This window comes from Hypanus sabinus, unplaced genomic scaffold (genome assembly GCF_030144855.1).
Source record: "Hypanus sabinus isolate sHypSab1 unplaced genomic scaffold, sHypSab1.hap1 scaffold_238, whole genome shotgun sequence".
Lineage (NCBI taxonomy): Eukaryota > Metazoa > Chordata > Chondrichthyes > Myliobatiformes > Dasyatidae > Hypanus > Hypanus sabinus.
In genome coordinates, this window is record NW_026780497.1 from 67,294 (window position 1) to 81,175 (window position 13,882).

Sequence of the window (13,882 nt, forward strand, 5' to 3'; positions counted from 1 at the left end):
CGTAACTCCTCAAGAAGAGAGAGGCGTATATTTAAATAAATTATAGACAGGTTAACCCGACATCAGCGGTTGGTAAGGATGTAGTTCGGCGAACTTGCAGGCCCATGATAAAATAGCCCCTGATCAGCAAGATATCCTCAAGGGAACCTCCTGTTTGAAAATCTGTTGTTTTATTTTGTTTGTTTTTTTTTGAGAAAATAAGAAGCAACATAGCCAGAGGAGGATGATAAATACATGGACTTTTAGAATGCCTTCAAAACAGGTACCGCTCGTGAGACTGCTTAACAACTGAAGTACCGATGGTATTACAGAAAATATACTGGCATGGATAGGCAGAAGGCAAATTGTGCGAATAAAGGGAATCTATTTTGTTTGTCTGCCGATGAATATGGTTGGTCCTCAGGGATCAATGCTTGGAGAGCTTCTTTTAAAGTTTCGTGTCATGAATTGGATAATAAACTGATACCTTTGTGGCCAAGTTTGCAGATGATACGAAATATGTAGACTTTCAGACAGTTTAGAGGAGATTAATGGACTAAATAAAGACTTAGACAGATGAAACGAATGCACAAACAAGTGACAGATAGAATACTTGTCAGGAAGTTGATGGTTATGTAAATTGACAGAAGAAATAAATAGGTAGGTTACTTTCCAACAGCAGAAACAAAATCAAAGATCTGAGGTGTAAAGGATTTCGGGTGTCCTTGAGCAAGAATATAAAGTCAAGTTTCCTTGCCGAATCGCAGGTGCGGAAGGAAAGTACAATGTCAGTAACTATTTCAAGAGAAATAGCATAGAAGAAAGCAAGGACGTAATATTGAGGATTTATAAAACATTGAAGAGGACTCACTTGGAGTTTGTACTCAGTTTCGGGCCTCACTTCTCAGGATGTATGTGCTGACAATTTCGAGAATTCAAAGGAGGTTGAGGAAAATATGTCCTGGATTGGAAGGACTGTCATGTAAAAAGCAAACAGGAGGAAATCTGCAGATACTGGAAATTCAAACAACACACACAAAATGCCGGTGGAACGCAGCAGGCCCGGCAGCATCTAAAAGGAGAAGCACTGTCGACGTTTCGGGCCGAGACCCTTCGTCAGGACTAGCTGAAAGAAAGTTACAAAGAGATTTGAAAGCAGTGGGAGGAGGGAGAAATGCGAAATGAAAGGAAAAGACCGGAGGGGGTGGGGAAAATCTGAGAGCTGGAAAGGTGATTGGCGAAAGTGGTACAGAGCTGGAGAAGGAAAACGATCATGGAACGGAGGCCTCGGAAGAAAGAAAGAAAGGAGGAGGGGTGCACCAGAGGGAGATGGAGAACAAGCAAAGTGATGGACAGAGAGAGACAGAAAGAGAGAGAACAAGAAACAACTAAATATGCCAGGGATGGGGTAAGAAGGGGAGGAGGGCATTAACGGAAGTTGGAGAAGTCAATGTTCATGCCATCATGTTGGAGGTTACTCAGCCGGTATATAAGGAGTTGTTCCTCCAACCTGAGTGTGGCTTCATCTTGACAGTAGAGGAGCCCATGGATAGACATATCAGAATGAGAATGGGACGTGGAATTAAAATTTGTGGCCACTGGGAAACATCTGATTGCTCTCGGCCTCTACTCACTGGAGGTCAGAAGAGCGAGGGTGTCCGAATTCAAACCCATGGAAGGTTGAAAGCTTTTCGATAGAGATCATTTGAAGGTTTACGTCCAATTGTGCTGGAGTCTAAGACAAGAAGAAACAGCAGAATAGAGGGGTGTCCTTTAGAAAGTGTAAATCTGTGGACTTAGTTGCCACAGGCAGCTGTTGTGCCGAGTTATTTAGTATATTTCAGACACAGCTACACTGAATGCTGATTAGTCAGGACCTGAAGGGATACGTGAGAAGACAGGAGATAGTGGCCGAAAGGGAACACAAAATGGATCAGCTGTGATAAAATGATGCAACAGACTCAATGGACCAAATGGGCGCATTCTGCGCCTGTACCTTACGGCCCTGTGCTCTTCTAATCTTCTCGTAATGTTACAGCCAACAGACAGATAAGCGACCACTGAACGGAATGAACAACACGAGGAAAGCCAAAATGGAAAATAAGAAATCGGTATAATAACAGCTGAGTAAGCAATAAATATGGATATGGAGATTATCGGATACAGAGTCATTGGGAGTGTCCATAGATTCTGAGAACAGTTTAGCAATGGGCGAGTGAACTGAGTGAAGTCATCTCTTCTGGTTCAATAACCTAATTTTCCGGAGTGATTGCTGTTCCTGAACCAGGCTAAGTGGTTTGTAAGATGCCTGTTCCTTCTTAAATATGACAGCAGCGGGGATACAGCATGAGCAGACTTGCAGGGATCCTCGATGATGGATGCTGAATTTCTGCGTCAGCCTCCATCCAGAAGTTTTCCGCGGTTGAAGGCGGGGTAATATTCGTGATGAACTGGCTGGTGTCCACTACGTTTTCAATGATATTCAGTTCAAGGGCATCAGTCTATATACAGCAAGGTGTAATGCAGCCAGTTGAGATACTCTAAATACACACCTATAGAAGTTTGTCAAAATTTTCAGATGTCCTGCCGGGTCTTCGTGGGCACTATCCACGAACCACCCTTCGTACAATTATCAAATGTCCTAACTCACCGTTCCACCTGCTCATCTAAATCTTTTATAAATATCACATGGAGTAGATCCCTGCGGAACGCCAGTGATCACCGAACCACCCGCAGCTTTCTGTGGGCAACCAGCGCAGCGCTCTCACTTCCTCAAGTGAGACTTGAAGTACTCTCAAGCAGCTCAGCGTAGCCAAGGTCGGATAACTGCCCACGAAGCGGCTGCCGTCTTCCCCGCTCCCCTGGTCAAAAACGCAGAGTCACATTCACCATTTATAATCTTCTGATACTTTTCCTAACAATGCCTCGACGATATATTCCGCTGTGCCTTCCTGAAGCCTGACGTGAAGTTAATCTAACCCAGGTAATTTCCTCACTTCCAGACTGTTCAATCTTCCCACCAACTGTTCTTTTGTGATGGCCGTAATACTCGCTTTGATTCCGATATCTCGTGCATTTCGAGCATATTACTGGCGTCTTATTGAATGAAAGCAGCTGCTAAGTACACATTTCACTCCATAGTAATTTTCCCTGTTCTCCATTCCAACATCTTCATCATTATTTTCAATTTACCCAATATTCCTGGGGCCTAACGTTTGTTTTCTTACGTAATGCTGTGGTCTTTTTGGATATGTTGTGGCCCCTCTGGACCGCACATATTGCACAGCTGTGGTGTCCCCTAATCATTCGAGCCAACACTTCCACTCCCTGCAGATGCAACACGGGAATTGAGCTCACACTTTTGTCCTTTTTTATGAGAATCAGAAGATCTACCCAGGATAACACTACCCTTCTCTGCCCATAACATTGATGCCTTCCTATCCAGTGCTGTTATGCTTACTAACTCTAGAAAATAATCAAATTAAATGCGGAGGTGTACGGGTAACTTGTCTACTTAGTTTTCTATTAGTGAGGCACTCACATATCACGTATGCCATTTATGCACCTCCTATATATGACCCCTAATGAATTATTTAAATAAAGAATGCGTAATAGTAATATATGTACTGTTTTACGAAAATATTTACAACGCGCTCGGTCGGACAATTCCCTCATTCCCTAAGCCTCTATTTACTGCTGAGTCTCCATAAAATATGGACCTTCTGTACCGTCCCATTTAAAGGCAGCACCTCAACCCGCACCGTGCACTGAGAGAAGGCTGAGTGAACACTGCACCTTATCTCTGAGCGTTTTTCACTGAACCATTTTTGTTAACTTCTTCACGTCTTTCAAATAGGAGATCCTTCTGGGGAGCAGAAGTCTCCATTGGCGGGTAAGTGGAATGCGAAAGCTGCGTCTGTAAGGAGGAGTTAAATGAACCAAAGGCGTCGCAACATCGGGTGTGCTTTCATGCTGCTGGAAGGGTGGCAGAGATAGAACATAGAACACAGAAGAGTACAGTATTGCAACAGGCCCCTCGGCCAACAATATGGTGCCGAACTGAAGAGTAAATAAAACCTCTCCTAAACCAAATCCCTCCAACTTACACAACGTCCATAATCTTCCACGTTACTCACAATCATGGAGCTTCATATCTAAGCGTCACTTATAACCTCTGATTTATTTGCCTCTACCACCTCACCAGACCGTACAGTCCAAGGATTCACCAATCTCTGGGTTAAAAAAGTTACCCCTCACATCACCCTCGAACCTAACCCCTCTCAACCTACAACCTCTGATATTAGATATTTCTGCCCTGGGAAAAAGATACTGTGAATTCCATCTATGCCTCTCATAATTTCTACTCAGCCCCCTCCGCTCCAAAGAAAGCGACACAAGTTGTTGTATCTCTCAAGTTAGCACATGGCCTCTGAACCAGGCAGCATCCTGGTAATCCTCTTCTGCACCCTGCCCAAAGCCTCAAAATCCTTCCCATGGTAGTAAGACTAAAACTGTATGCAATACTCTAGATGCAGACGAACCGGATATTTATAAACTTGCGATATAACCTACTCGCAACTATACTAATTCCTCAACTAATAAAAGCGAACATTGCTTAAACATCCTTAATCGCTTTATCGACCTGTGTACCTGTTACCAACGAGCTCTAAACTTGGACACCAATGTCTCTCTGAACTCAACACAGTTAAGGGTCCTTGCTCTTGGAGTGTACTTTCTCCTTGCATTTTCCCTACCAAGGTGCAACATCCCACATTTATCTGGGTTGAACTGCTTCTACCATTTTTCTGACTATATCTGCAACTGATCTACGTTGCGCTGGATGCTCTGCAAGTCCTTCTACACGATCCACAACTCCATCAATTCTGGATATCATCAACAACCTGTCTACATCTACATCCCGGCTATTTATTCACACCACAAACAGAAGAGGTCCCAGTATAGATCCTTGCTGTGTTTCACTAATTAAAACTCCAGGTTCAATAAGGCCATTAAATAATTAATATCTCACTGGAATGGAACTAACCTGAGACTCACTGGTAAATAGTTTCCAGGATTTCCCTATTTTCGCTTTTCATGAAGATGTAAAACTTTAGCCATTCACCTGTCCTCTGGCATCTCGCATGTGGCTAGAGAGGATATTTTTCCAAGGATCGTGCAAACCTGTCTCTTGCTTCCGTCACAAACCTATGGAACTCCCATCATGACCTGGGGACTTATTCACCTGAAAATTCATTCCGAGTCCCGAGGTCTTTTTCCTAATTTTGCTCTAAACACCTAGCATATTTATGCACTGACAACCGATCTGCTGCTCCTCCATGTCTTTTACCTAGATAAAAACGGAAACAAAATACTCAGCGAATACTTCACTCACATGTTCCGCATTAAAGCAAAACTAGCCTCGCGCACTGCCAAAAAATCACGGCCCCTAGTTATTCATTTGATACTGACATTGGCATAGAACGTTGCTTAATTAAATTCATCCTGATCCTGCCTGCCAAGGACCTCTCACGTCCCCTCTTGGTTATCCTCATTCTTTTTTTCCGTACATTACTGGCTTCGTTATACTCCTGATTTGCTCCGTTTGATCCGAATTTAAGGAACTTTACTCATGTTTGCCTTTTCAGTCGGGCACCTCCTCTCGTTGGACGGTGCACATATTCATTTAATAAATCATCCAATTAATACATTCTCCCCATCTAATCGCCTTGCATTGAGAATGTACATTTTTGTATTGGGGAATTTGAAATTTCCAATGAGATCAAAATTTAATTTCACACAGGTTATTGCGTTCATTACCTGTCTGTTCATTAATGTTCTAGCAGCTATTGGAGACCCTGTAGTTCAAACCAATCAGTGTGATCGCACGCTACTTATTCCAGACGCATCTGTCTTCAAGTTGCTCCTGCGAAACGTGAAACGATGTAACTGCTGCATCGTGTGTGTATGTGAGAAAAGCGGTAAGCTGGGCTAGCGCCCAGAGTGAACTGCAGCAGGGTTCTCTGGTAAATTAAGGAAAGGAGTTCCGTTGAAGGGTTGAACTTGATGTTAAATCCGGAGATCCAACGTGTCCCGGTGCTGCCTCTGAGCTCATCAGGAAGGGATCAGTGTTGAGTGTGAGTGAGATGTGGATTGTGGATTGTTAACTTCACGATGTCGGGCGATTAATGATTTTTTGTTATTTTTTTCACCATCTCCATCAGGGTATCGTATGACTTCAGCTCGATGCCGGCAGGGTAAGGGGCATTGGAATGTTGTGTCTGTGATTGCGCTAGTTGATGAAACAGAGACGTTAAAGTACCAGGCTTGGGCTCATGCACGGTCGGGGCGGGGGGAGGGGGGTGGGGAGCTCTACGGCGGCGGGAAAGAGAAACAAATTTCTCCTCACTCTGCTCCTTCAAGGGAACAGCTTCCTTTCGATCTTTAATGAGTCCACGAACCTGGTGTGGTCAGTGACCCCTGTCCCTACCTTGAGCTCCTGATACGTTACCCAGGCATGATCTTCCCTATTATAAACTGTGCTGACCATCCTAGTTTATCACGTACATAGATAAGAAAACATTCAACAGGACAGCTTTTTGATGGCCCTTTGGTCCTTGATGTTTTACCGACTCTAAACTTGCTCTCCTACAGAGCCGTCTATTTCTCCGTAATCCGTGTGCTAAGACAGTCTCTGAAATGACCCAAATGTGTGTGTTTAGACCACCACCATTGCTATTCCGTTTCACACACTCACCACTATGGGTAATAACGCACCGCTGGCTGCCCCTATACATAGCCCTAAATCGCTTTAAAATTTCCTCCCCTTGGCATTTTTTTCCACTCTACAGTGTAGTACAAAATTTAAAATATGGTTTAACCAGTGTTTTATAGTGCTGCAACAGTACCTCGTGTACCTCGTGTACCTCATACACATCCTTAACTACCCTATTAAATGGCGCGGAAACATTAAAGATTATATGAAGGCTAAAAGATCTTCTTCTCCTCAATATTTTCAACTAGCCTGTCATAATCCATGCATTCTGCATTCTAATCCGACCTTTCAAAGTGCAATTCTTCTCTCTTCCCCATGCTCAACTTGACTTACCATTTCTCAACCCAGCTCTGCACCCATCAATGCCCAATTGTAACCTGCGACAACCCACCACATTATCCATTAGCATCCATATTTTGCCTGATATCTATGTCTATTCATTTCCTCATCAAAATCTTTTGTAAAATTCAGAAAGTCCAAGAGTCTCTGATCAGATCTCTACGGAACACAGTATCTCACTGAACTCCAGGTGGCATAATCTCCAACTGCTAGCACACTCTTTCTCGGGCAAGGCAGTTCCCTACCTACACAGACAAGATTCTCTGGATTCCCTGTCACATGACTTTCTGAATGGGCCAACAATGAGGAATCTTATCAAACCTCTTGATAACATACACCATCATCGTATAAACCTGCAACCTGGTTCGCAGCACCCGAACGAATTTAATCACATTCTTGAGACAGGACCTGCAATTGGCAAGACCATGCTGACTATCTTTATTCAGACTATATTACTTCAAATGCGTACATATCTACTGCAGCAGATTGGACACAATGACATAACCTTTAGAACAATAGAAAACTATAGCACAGTAAAAACCCTTCAGCCCTTCATGGTGCCGAACGAAATATTCCTTTAAAAAAGTACTAAACCCCACACACTTCCCCATAACTCTTTATTTTTCTTTATTCCATGTGCCTGCCCAAAAGGCTTTAAATACCTCTAATGTTTTAGACTCCACCACCATCCCTGGCGAGTCATTGCAGGAACTCACAACGCTCTGTGTAGAAAACTTACTCCCGATGTCTCCCCGAAACAACCCTCCCTTAATTTTGTACCTATGCCCTCTAGTGTTTGCTATTGGTCCCCTGGGAAACAGGTACTGACTATCCACCCTATCTATGCCTCTCTAAACCTTGTAGACTTCTATCAAGTCCCCGGTCATTCTTCTATGCTCCAAAGTGAAAAGTCCCATCTCTTATAACGTTGCTTCATATGACTTGTTCTCCAAACCAGGTAAAATCCTGACAAATCTCCTCTGCACTCTCTCCGTAGCTTCCACATCCTTCCTATAATGAGGTGATAAGAATTGAACACAATACTCTAAGTGCGGTCTCAACAGAAATTTGAGAGTTGCAACATGACTTCTCTACTTTTGAACAATCCCCTTGTTAATGAAGCCTAGCATCCCATAGGCCTTCAAAACTACCCTATCAACCTGTGCAGCGAACTTGAGGGATGTATGGATTTGAATCCCAAAGTCGCTTTGTAGATCCACGCTCTTGGGTAACTGACCATTAATCCTGTACTCAGTCTTCTGGTTTGTCCTTCCAAAATGCATCATCTCACAGTTATCCGGATTGAACTCCATATGCCATTTTTCTGCCCAACTCTGCAGCCTGTTTATATCCTCTTGTAACCTTCGACAACCTACAGCTCCGTCCACAACTCCTCCAATCTTCCTGTCATCCACAAACTTACTCACCCATCCATCCGTCTCTGCATCCAGGTCGTTTATAATAATCACAAATAGCAGAAGTCCCAGGACAGATCCCTGCGGCACTCCACTAGTCACCGACCTCCAGGCAGAATACTTTCCTTCCACAACTATCTTTTGTTTTCCTCCTTAAAGCCTTTCTTAATCCAAACAGCCAAGGTTCCACGTATCCCATGCCTCATGACGTTTTGGAATAGTCTCTCATGAGTGACCTTGTCAAATGTTTTGCTAAAGTCCATGTAGACCACATCCACTGCCTGCACTTACCAATTTATTTTGTCACCTCTTCAAAAAACTCAATCAGGCTCGTACGGTACGATCTTCCCTTCACAAAGCCATGTGAGTAGACTGTGCTTCTCCAAATGCTCGTAGATCCTAACCTTACGAATCCTTTCCAGTTGTTTGCATACAACCGACGTAAGAATCAAAGGTCAATAGTTCCCAGGATTCTCCCTATTACCTTTTTTAAACAAGTTAGCTACAATTGCCATTCTCCAGTCCTCCGGCACTTCCCCTGCTGCCATAGAGGATTCAAAGATCTTCTCTAGTGTTCCTGCGATCTCTCCTCTCAATTCCCACAACAAGCTGGGGTGAATCATATCCGGCCCTGGCGATTTATCAATATTAATGATTTTTAAGAAGATCCAGCACCTCTTTCTTAATCTCCACACTGTCCAACACACAAGCCCGCTCTACTTCGACCTCATCCTTATCAAGATCCTTTTCACTTGCGAATACTGAAACAAAGTTCATTTAGGACCTCCCCAACATCCTCCGCCTCAAGGCACATGTTGCCCTCTTTATTCTTTAGCGGTCCCACCTTCGTTCTCGTCATCCTTCTATCCTTCAGATACGCATAGAGCGCCTTGGGTTCTCCTTAATCCGACATGCCTAGGCCTTCTCATGCCCCCTTCGAGCTCCCCTAAGTCGTTTCTTTAGCTCCATCCTGGCTACCCTATGTTTCCCATGAGCCCCTGCTACTTCCGGATTCTTATATCTAACATATGCTTCCTTTTTCCACTTGACGAGTTGCCTCACATGGTTCGTCAGCAACGGCTCCCTTTTCCTATTATTTTTTCCTTGCCTCAGTGGGAAAAATCTATCCTAACCCCAGCTCATGTTGTCCCTATACTTCTCCCACATTACTTCTGCGCTTTCCAATTCGAAAATCTACTTCCAACTTACTCTCGCTAGTTCCTGCCTCATCCATTCAAAGTTAGCCCTTCCCCCGTTAAGCACTTTTACATTTCGTTTGATTTTATTCCTTTTCGTAGCTATGCTGAAGCTAAGGGAGTTGTGGTCACCCTCGCCAAAATGCTCCCACACCAAGAGTCTTGTCACCTGACAAGGTTCATTACCCAGAGCTAGATCCAGTATAGCCTCGCCTCTCGTCGGCCAGTCCACATACTGTGTCAGGAATCCTTCTTGAACACACCTGACAAATTCATTCCCATTTATCTCCCTTGCATTCAGGAGGTGCCAGTCAATATGAGGGAAGTTGAAATCACCCATAACTACTACCCTGCATTTCCTGCACCATTCTAAAATCTGCCTGCTAATCTGCTCGTCGGTGTCCCGAGGGCTATTTAGAGGCCGAGAGAGCACCCTTCCTATTTCTGACTTCCACCTAGTCGGACTCTGGGACAATCCTTCTGCAGTGTCCTCCCTTTCTGTAGCCGTGATACTATCCCTGACCAGAAATGACACTCCCCCCTTCTCTACCTCCCGTCCAATCTAGTTTTGTATTTTTTCACCATATTCCCGCTCTGGTCATCACCACGCCCCTTTCGGTAATGAAATCACACTTCGGTCGTGACCTACGAAGCCGTTGTTTCACGGTGACAGAGCGGAAAGGAGCACATAGAGTCACGGGGGTCGGGGTGGAATACTCACTGAGCGCCCGGAGAGCAGATCGGACCTCGTCCATTCTCGGAGTGAGTAGGCAGCGCCTACTGCGTATCTGTGTATCTATACAGTCTATCTATGTCCAGTTAGTTGGTGTCAACTTTGTGATGTGTTCACCTGCATAGCGAAATTCTCTACAACGCCCATCTTGCCTGCAGGCAGTTTATTTCGAAAGGTGCCTTGGGTGAATCTGTGAGGAAGAGGCCTTTCATTCTCATTTCAATAGATGGTTTTCATTTTTTAACGAGGTACCAAAGATTTTAAATGAACATAACACGGTCGTTAGCTTCGATAGGCACTTTTGTAAGGCTTTGGGTGAAGGACCGATGCTCAAAATGCATGGAATAAGACTACTGAGCCACAGGATAGAGGAGCGGAATTGGACTATTCGTTCCATCGAGCTCTTCCTGCTTTCTTTCTCATGTGTTTCGTTCCTGAACCCTAATCTCTTTCCTTCGCACAAAAACCGTTAGCTCCCTCACCAATCAAGAAACTTCCCAACAGCCTGCATGCATTATGTGACGTTTAATTCGAGTCCTCTTGAACTAAACTTAAGAACATAAGAAATAGGAACAGGTGTAGGCCATCCGACACATCAAGGCTGCCCCACCATTTAATAAGATAATGGCTGATTTGTCCGTTAGCTCATCACCATCTACCTGCCATTTTTCTGCCCAACTCTGCAGCCTGTCTATATCCTCTTGTAAACTTCTACAACCTACCGTTCCAAACACAACCCTTCCAATCTTCTTGTCATCCGTAAACTTACTCACCCATCCTTCCGCCTCTATTTCCAGTTCATTTATAAAAATCACAAATCGTAGGGATCCCAGGGCTGATCGCTCAGGCACTCCACTAGTCACCGACCTCCAGGCAGAATACTTCCCTTCCACAACTACCTTCTGCTTTCATCCTTTAAGCCATTTTTTTAATCCAAGCAGCCAAGTTTCCACTTATCCCATGCCTCATAACTTTTGGAGATAGTGTTCACAATTCTATCTCCTTTACCATAGCATTGTAGAAGAACAGGAACAGACAAGTTAGGAAAACGACTAATTGAACTAAGGGGAAATACGAGGCTATCAGGCAGGGAAATGGAAGCATAATTGGAGACACATGTTCTCAGGGAAATGTACGGAAGAATTCTGAACCCCAGGCTACTGTGATAAGCGAAAGAAGAGATTGATGCGCCTCTTGGGATGAACTTCGCATTATCAATGGAGACGGGAGACGTTCCGGACGATTGGAGGTTTGCGGATGTTGTTCCTTTATTCAAGAAAGGGAGTAGAGAAAGCCCAGGAAATTATAGACAAGTGAGTCTTACCTAAGTGGTTGGTAGGTTGATGGAGAAGATCCTGACAGGCAGGATGTATGAATATTTTGAGAGGTGTAATATCATTAGGAATAGTCCGAATAGCTTTGTCAAGGGGAGGTTGTGTCTCACGAGCCTGATTGAATTTTTTGAGGATGTGACTAAACACATTGGAGCAGTGGATGTAGTGAGAAAATAAGCAGGCATGGGATCCAGGACCGGCTTCCCACAGAAGACGTAGTGTGGTTTTAGTGGGGTCATATTCTGCATGGAGGTCGGTGAACAGTGGTGTGCTTGAGGGATCTGTACTGGGACCCCTACTCTTCCTGATTTGTATAAATGACGTGGATGGGGAAGTGGAGGAATGGGTTAGTAAATTTGCTGTTGATACGAAGGTTTGGGGCGTTGTGGATAGTGTGCAGGGCTTTCAGAGTTTACAGCGGGATATTGATAGGATGCAATTCTGGGCTGAGAATTGGGAGATGGAGTTCAACCCAGATAAGTGTGAGGTTTCGCAGATAATTTAATGTTGGTAGGTCAAATATAGTGGCAGAATATAACATTAACGGTAAGACTCGTGTCAGGATGAAGGATTAGAAGGATCTTAGGGTCCAAGTCCATATGTCACTCAACGCTGCTCCGCAGGTTGACTGTGATTAAGAAGACATGCAGTGCATTGGCCGTCATCAACCGCAGCGTTGAGTTTAAGAGCTGAGAGGTAATGTTGCAAATATGTAGGAGCATGTTCAGACCCCACTTGGAGTACAGTGCTCAATTCCAGTCGCCTCACTACAGGAAGGACGTGGAAACCATAGAAAGGGCACTGAGGAGATTTACGAGGATATTCCCTTCATTGGGGGTATGGCTTATGAGGGTCGACTGAGTGAACTCGGCGTTTTCTCCTTGCAGCGAAAGAAGATGAGAGATGGCGAGTTAGGTGTGTACAGGATAATGAGATAAATTGATCAGGGACAGCGGTTGCACTGAGGAACTTTCCCCTCACCTCTCTCTGTTTCACCTTTCAGTAACGAGGTCTGGTTCGTTGCCACTGGCGAAATGGATTGCCCACTCATGTGAGGACGAGCCCTGGATCGCCCGCCTTGCTTCGTATCAATCAGCGCTTTCGGCACGCTCTCCGCTAACAACGTGTTCCCATACCGCTGTTCAGTAATCACAGCACTGGCCTGTTCACCCAGCCTGGCCTCGGCACCCTGTAAACAACACGTGACGGATCATAACCCACTCTCACAATAACCGCAATGTGGCTGGATTAGGAGACCATTTCGAGGACTTCCGGCCACCATGGTCCTCCACTGACCCAGGAACATCGCACCGCGTTGATAAGGGAAGCAGTCCTGAGAAAACTGTGCCCATGTCGGGAACAGACAGATGCGTCCTGCCCTGGGGTCTTTTGCATTCGTGGTGCAAGAGTGAGATCCGGAAGACATTAAAAACATCGAGTCACGCAGGTTTACGCTTGGGGTTTTAAGGGATGTTTGGGTTTCTTCGGGGAACGCACTGGGGAAGATGGGGGCCACAGGTCACTTCTGTCTCACCGCCCGCGTGTCGGCGCTGGAGCGGTGCACACACTGGGCAGAACGGGCAGCGGGTGTTCGATGTGATCTGCCTCTGTCTCTATGTAACTACACTGATTCTCCTGTGCTCTGATTACGGGAAAGGGTTAAAGTTTTCCGGTTTTCACTTTCTCTGATATCGGTACTGACTATACACTATGCCGCTGATCGCTGCCCCGCCGTAGTACAACCGTTACTCCATCCAGCTGCATGACTCAATAAAGCTGACGCTGTTTGCATTAAACTGGTCTCAGTCTCTTGACAGAAACTCGCTGTATTCGGTACCGGCGAGCATTTGGGAAGGTCTGTGAAGCTCTACCGAGCGCATAGGGTAGCCTGCTCCCAGAGCAGACAATGCAGTGGCCTGAAACAGCCCATCCCGCTTCCCTCCCAATGCCTAGTCACTCTGAGGCAGCTGCCCGCTGTTGGGGAAGCCGTTTGGGGTGTGGGAGAGTGGGAATGCATAGACACACCGACGCAGAGAATGTCACCAGCGGGATTTCTCTCAGGGGCCGATGGGCTAAACAAATTCCTGCTATGATGATGTCACCTACCGTGGAAT

The 13,882-nt window shown here is 45.1% G+C and overlaps 1 protein-coding gene across 1 annotated transcript in view; it reads left to right on the forward strand.

Moving 5' to 3' along the window:
- The window catches only part of LOC132387939 (uncharacterized), a 68,495-nt gene extending 54,952 nt beyond the window's left edge, over positions 1-13,543 (forward strand). Inside the window, exons 12-14 of the mRNA XM_059960260.1 lie at positions 3,836-3,871; positions 6,201-6,233; positions 12,772-13,543. Of these exons, the coding sequence (XP_059816243.1) occupies positions 3,836-3,871; positions 6,201-6,233; positions 12,772-12,823 (121 nt within the window). The 3' untranslated portion in view covers positions 12,824-13,543. The remainder of the gene's footprint in view (positions 1-3,835; positions 3,872-6,200; positions 6,234-12,771) is intronic.
- Positions 13,544-13,882: the final 339 nt, after the last annotated feature.